The 6000-nt window shown below is 36.0% G+C and overlaps 1 protein-coding gene across 3 annotated transcripts in view; it reads left to right on the forward strand.

The window, feature by feature from the left end:
* The window catches only part of LOC105479141 (tetraspanin 2), a 41759-nt gene extending 38851 nt beyond the window's left edge, over positions 1-2908 (forward strand). For all 3 annotated transcript variants that reach the window (XM_011736953.3, XM_011736955.3, XM_011736954.3), the window contains one exon: positions 2157-2908. In XM_011736953.3, coding sequence (XP_011735255.2) covers positions 2157-2222 — 66 coding nt within the window. In that variant the 3' untranslated portion in view covers positions 2223-2908. The remainder of the gene's footprint in view (positions 1-2156) is intronic.
* Positions 2909-6000: the final 3092 nt, after the last annotated feature.

Genomic DNA, 6000 nt, shown 5'->3' on the forward strand with positions numbered 1-6000 from the left:
TATTAAGCATAGTGCATCCAGGCCACCACCAGGTGGCTCTGTACTTCTAAAGTACAAAAGAAGAGCGTGTGGGAAGAACGGAGAGCAGGGGGCAGGTATGGCAGGAGTTGCGAGAGATGGTAATGGAGAGTGTTGCGTCCACATCATTGAGGTCTTTGCATGCCCCTTTGAAAGGGTGGGCTTCATCCTTAAGGAGAGGGGAGTCACCAAGGGTTGGAAGAACCTGTGGTAGAGGATAGAGGAAAGGTTGGAGGGAGGCAAGACTGGATTTGGGAGGCTAGTTAAAGGGTGATTTCCATTGTCCAGGGGTTGGGTGATAATAGCTAATACGAAGATGGCACTTAGTCTCTAGCCCTCTATGTAGATTAATTCATGGCCTAAACTAAGGCAAGGGCTGTGGGAATTGTGAGGAAATCAGTGAATTTGCAGTTATCAGGGGACACACAAGCGCCTTCCCCTTTTCTGTATTTAGAGCACAGAGGGGTGGGGAAGTGGCTGGAAATACTCGGCTGAGGCCCTTCAAATGAAGGGACAGCTCTCAGGTCCTCCCCACCTGCTCTGGGGATAGCCTGGCTGCAGTTCCGCAGCTCCCCAAAGGACAATCCTGAGGCAGGTCTGAGCATGTGCTACATAATGGAGAGTTTCACAATCTCAGCAAATGAGCAGCCTAGAAGCATTCACCCCTGACTCGTGTCAGCAGTAGGCTGAGACTGAAGAAGTCACTGAAGCCAGGATGGGGTAGAGATTACATCCAACCTTATGGCAGTGGTAAAGGGGAAATGCCCATAGCGAGCCTATCTTGGGTCGGCACCTCCAGGTTTCTTCGTTAGTTCTTTTCTCTGTAAAGTGAGAGTTGCACAATGTAATCAGTTAACTAAATGTCCATTGGGTGTCTCCTGTGCTACATACTGGTACTTAGTCCTGTCATCCAGAAGCTTGAAATCCTGTTCCTGGCCATACCCTTACCTGCTTCTGTCCCTCCCTTTTCAAAACAACTGATCATTCATCTTATTGAATTTAACATTTACAGATCTTAGTCTGACTTAGGATGGAATTGAGGAGAGAACCAGAAAGTTATAGTACCCATTTTTTAAAATAAACATTGACAGTAGTTTATAGAATGGTGCCTACAGATAGGGTTTCATGGGCTCTACAAAATTGTAGGGGAAATAACTGCAGACAAGAAGAATCTTTGGCATTCTTCTTTTAAACCATGGAAGTGGATATTGATTTCAATCAAGTATTTGACTTCTCAGAGAACTATCCAAAAGGTAAAAGTCAATAATATCATAGTATAAACACTAGTTTATGCTTTGCTAAAACTGTTGAATTAAACAGTGAAGCATCATTTGCCCTTAAAAATGGACCAAAAATGAAGTGATGCTCCACTTTTTTTTTCTTTTTTTATGAGACAGGTTCTCTGTCACCAGGGAGTGAATTGGTACGATCATAGCTCACTGCAGCCTCGACCTCCTGGGCTGAAGCGATCCTCCCGCCTCAGCTTGCCAAGCACCTGGGACTGTAGGGACACACTACCGTGCTCGGCTAATTTTTGTATTTTTTGTAGTGACAGGGTTTCACCATGTTTCCCAGGCTGGTCTAGAACTCTTGAGCTCAAGCGATCCTCCCACCACAGCCTCCCAAAGTGCTGGGATTACAGGCATGAGCCACTGCACCCAGCTGATACTCCATTTTTTTATATACAGACACTGTTGTAAAAAAATCAGAGCTTTTCCAACAATAGAAAATTATTTAGACCACAAGCATATCTAAACAACAAATGGTTATGAACACAATTTTCAAAATAAACTTATAAAAGAGATCTGGGATTAACCTGAAATATAAAATTCCAAAGCCAGTATTGTATCTGTCTTTCACAAGTATTCAGAACGGTTCTATAATTCTGAAGCAGGGTAGGTTCCTTTAAAGCAGAGCCTTGTTACTTGTTAACAATAATCATATACATTTAAACAGTTAATCTGGAAATCTTTACCCCATAGCCAACCTTAAGTAACATACTAAAATGTCATTTGTAACTGGTAATAATTGGTTATAATTATTTGTTAACTTGAGTTAGGCACACAGAAAATCTGCTGAACATTTTACCAATCAGTACCCATTTCAAAGTCACTGATGAGTGTTTCCTTCTGTTTCAGATCTTTGGCATGATATTCAGTATGGTCCTCTGCTGTGCGATACGAAACTCACGAGATGTGATATGAAGCTACTTCTACATGAAAACTGCAATCTAAAGCTTTCATACCAAATGTCACAGGAGCTGTCTCCCAGCTCATTTTTAATACTGAAATGACATTAATATCTAAAATAATTTGCTGTCAATTGTACATTTGCATGAGTACATATGTTTGACTCATTACTGGTTTACCCCTTGAGTGAATGCCTGTGAATGTTGACTGAGAGCATATTCATGTGTGGTCTGTGTGTTTCTGAAATATGCTTTATACATAATGAAATCTGTTTGCTGGGAATTCCTGATTCTTGTTATATAAGAGAAACAACCTATTTCACTCCCAGAAAAAAAGATCAAAGAGCTTTCAGAAACTTTGAGAACTTGGTTATTTAGAAAAAGTGATAATGGGTCAGTTTCTCAGACTGTAGCCATTGAAAATTAGATGCAGAGAATTCAGAGATTTCTTCTTAATGGAAGCAATAAGCTGTAAGAATTGAGAGATCACAGTGGAATGTTAAAACTGACTGTATCTAAGTTGGTTGTAAGAGTGTCCTGGGTTTTTTTTTATATACATGCTCTCCCCAGAATACAGTAAACCACAGTTTTAGAACTAAACACATCTGTAAAACTAAATATAGCATGGAAAATCTAATTTGAATAAGTCATGCTTTCCTAGAATTTAAAAATAAAAAAGTCTTCCTCTGGAAAGAGAAGTCACACAGACAATCATGTGCCCTATAAAAGTGAGTGTTTATAGGACTAAAAACCTTTTAACAAATTTTTAAGGAAATATTTTTGTTCTTATACAAAAACACGTAAATATTGCTTTATTACTTTCCTTTTCTGACCCTGCTGTAAACTACTGCAACCCTCACATCCTCAAAGGGACTTTTATCTCAAACTCTTCTGTTTCTCCAAATATAAGGACAAAAAGACTAAAGCAAGAGATCTGGCAGTTGAAAATTGTGGGAAAGAGAATTTTTATTGGCACTGTATTTTTGAAATACCTCATAACTTATGTTTACATGTTTTCCCAATTTTTTGTATTTTTCTTATATCTCCACCTGGATAATTCTTTATAGATTAAGAACTACAGTTTTCACCACTTAAAATAAGTAAAACAAAGTCCTTCATAATTTAACCATTAGCATCTTTGGCTAAACCAAAATAAAGAAAAGCATCTTCTAGTTGTGTGCAGACAACAGAAACAAGTTAAGGAAAGAAAAATGCTTATATACACACAGGACAAAAATATGTTCTTTTTGTGCAAATCCCCTGTGAAAATAAAATTTTCAATTTTTTTTTTTTTGGTCTTAATGCTTCATTTTAAGTTAGTAAACCTAAATTTAGGATTTACATTGGCAAATTTTTCAGTAATTTTTAACATGTTACATTTAGTAAACCATAGATTTTTTAAAAACTGCGTTTTATAAGACCACACTTAAGTGAAAATACGGGAGGCTTTGGAAACCCCCAAGTGAACTTCTATACATGTGAAAACACAAGTCTTTGAGTGTGCACTAAAAGTGTCACACTCCCAAAAAACCTCACAAAACATTTTGCTAAAAAGATATAACTGCTTGAAATAGTCTCTCTCCCATGGAGAACCACATTTCTCTTTCTGCCATACTTGCTACTGCTACTGATTTTGGAGGAAACTTTTCCAGAAGAACAAAGGTCATATTTGAGGCAAGCTAAAAACTTAATTATACATAGCTACTTTACTTGTGTCTATAGTGAAAGAAAAATTATTTTACAAAAATTACTTCATGAAATATAGTTTGTACCCCAGTAGTTGAGAAATGTGACCTTTTAGGCAAAGAACAGACAGTCCATCTCTCTTAGCTTTAGTTTATCTCTTTGCCTGAAGACAGGAAACAGGCCCAAGTGCATACTCGGGTTCTTTCCAACTCAGAATTATCTCTGATTCCACAAAAGTGAGTTTAATTTCCTATCTGAATTAACAACTTGGAAGGAGGCTGCAATAGTTGAAAGTGGAAGAATAGAAATAAATAAATTTAAAAAGAAATGAATTAAAGTAGAAGAGAAGGGTTCTGTTCCATGTACGGTTAATGTGCCCCTTTGGGGGTAAGCTTTCCAAAATATGTGTGTGAGAAAAATTAGAAAATTCCACCACTAAACTACAATAGATTTTATATGTGTGTGTCTGTGTATATAGTGTACACACATGTATATACATGTATATATACAGATACACACAGGAAGATAAATATATATATCTGTATAAATAGACACATATAGTATATCTATATATAGATATATAATCCCTATATATCTTGATTCTACAAATATCTTTATACATATATAATTTGAATATATACATGTATATATAGATGTGTGTGTGTGTATATATATACACATACACATATACATAAATTTTCAGTTATTTCTGTTCCCCTGAACTAATTTGAGATTAGACCCCAATATGCTTTTAAACGTCTCATGCCAAGACACTGAACTAAAACTTCTTAATGTTGAAATATTTTAAGTGATTTCATATTAAATTTTCTATATACTGAAATTGCTTGCTTGATTTATCTTAAAGTCCTATAGTATCTTTCTACAAACCTTCACCCAACTTATCTAAATGTCTAACTACCAATCAAATAATGTGATTTAAAAAAACAGAGTGGTAACCCTTCTATAATTTGCTATTGATAGTTGACTTAAAAGCAACACCCTAAGGACTGTTATTGCATATACAGTCATCTCTCAGTATTCATAGGAGAATGGTTCCAGGATCCCCTGTGGATACCAAAATCCACAGATGTCCAAGCCCCTTATATAAAATTGTGTGGTATTTGCATATAACCTATGCATATCCTCTCATATACTTTATTTTTTTAATTTTTATTTTTTTATTACATAATAGTTGTACATATTTATGGGATATATGTGATATTTTGATATTAGCATACAATGTGTAATAATCACATCAGGGTAATTGGGAAATCTATTACATGAAATATTTATCATTTCTTTGTGTTGGGAACATTCCAGATCTCCTAGGCCTTTTAAAATACATAATAAATTATTGTTAACTATAGTCACCTTATTGTGCTACCAAATATTAGAACTTATTCATTTTATCTAACTGTATTTTTGTACCCAATAATCAACCCCTCTTCATCCCTCCCTGCCTGCTCCCGTTTCCAGCTTCTGGTAAGCACCATTGTATTTACTACCTCCATGAGATCAATTTTTATAGCTCCCACATGTGACTGAGAACATGATTTATCTTGATGATATTTGTCTTTCTGTGCCTGGTTTATCTCACTTAATATCCTCCAATTCTATCCATGTTGCTGCAATTGACAGGATTTTATTCATTAATCAGCCATTGTCATGGCTGAGTAATATTTCATCGTGTGTATATAGCACATTTTCTTTATCCATCTGTTGATGGACACTTGGATTAATTCTGCATCTTGGCTATTGTGAATAGTGCTGTAATAAATATGAACATGCAGACATCTCTTTGATATACTGATTTTCTATCTGTTGGATATATACCCAGCAGTAGGATTGCTGAGTCATATGGTAGTACTATTTTTAGTTTTTTGAGGAACCTTCAAACTATGTTTTGCATAGTGGCTGTTGATTGTTTCCTGTGTTGTGCAGAAACTTTTTAGCTTGATGTAATCCCATTTGTCAATTTTTACTTTGGTTGCCTGTGCTTTTGAGGTTTTACCCCAAAAATATTTGCCCACACCAGTGTCCTGAAGCATTTTCCCAGTGTTTTCTTCTAGTAGTTTCATAGTTTCAGGTCTTACATTTAAGTCTTTAAT

Source organism: Macaca nemestrina, chromosome 1 (assembly GCF_043159975.1).
Source record: "Macaca nemestrina isolate mMacNem1 chromosome 1, mMacNem.hap1, whole genome shotgun sequence".
NCBI lineage: Eukaryota > Metazoa > Chordata > Mammalia > Primates > Cercopithecidae > Macaca > Macaca nemestrina.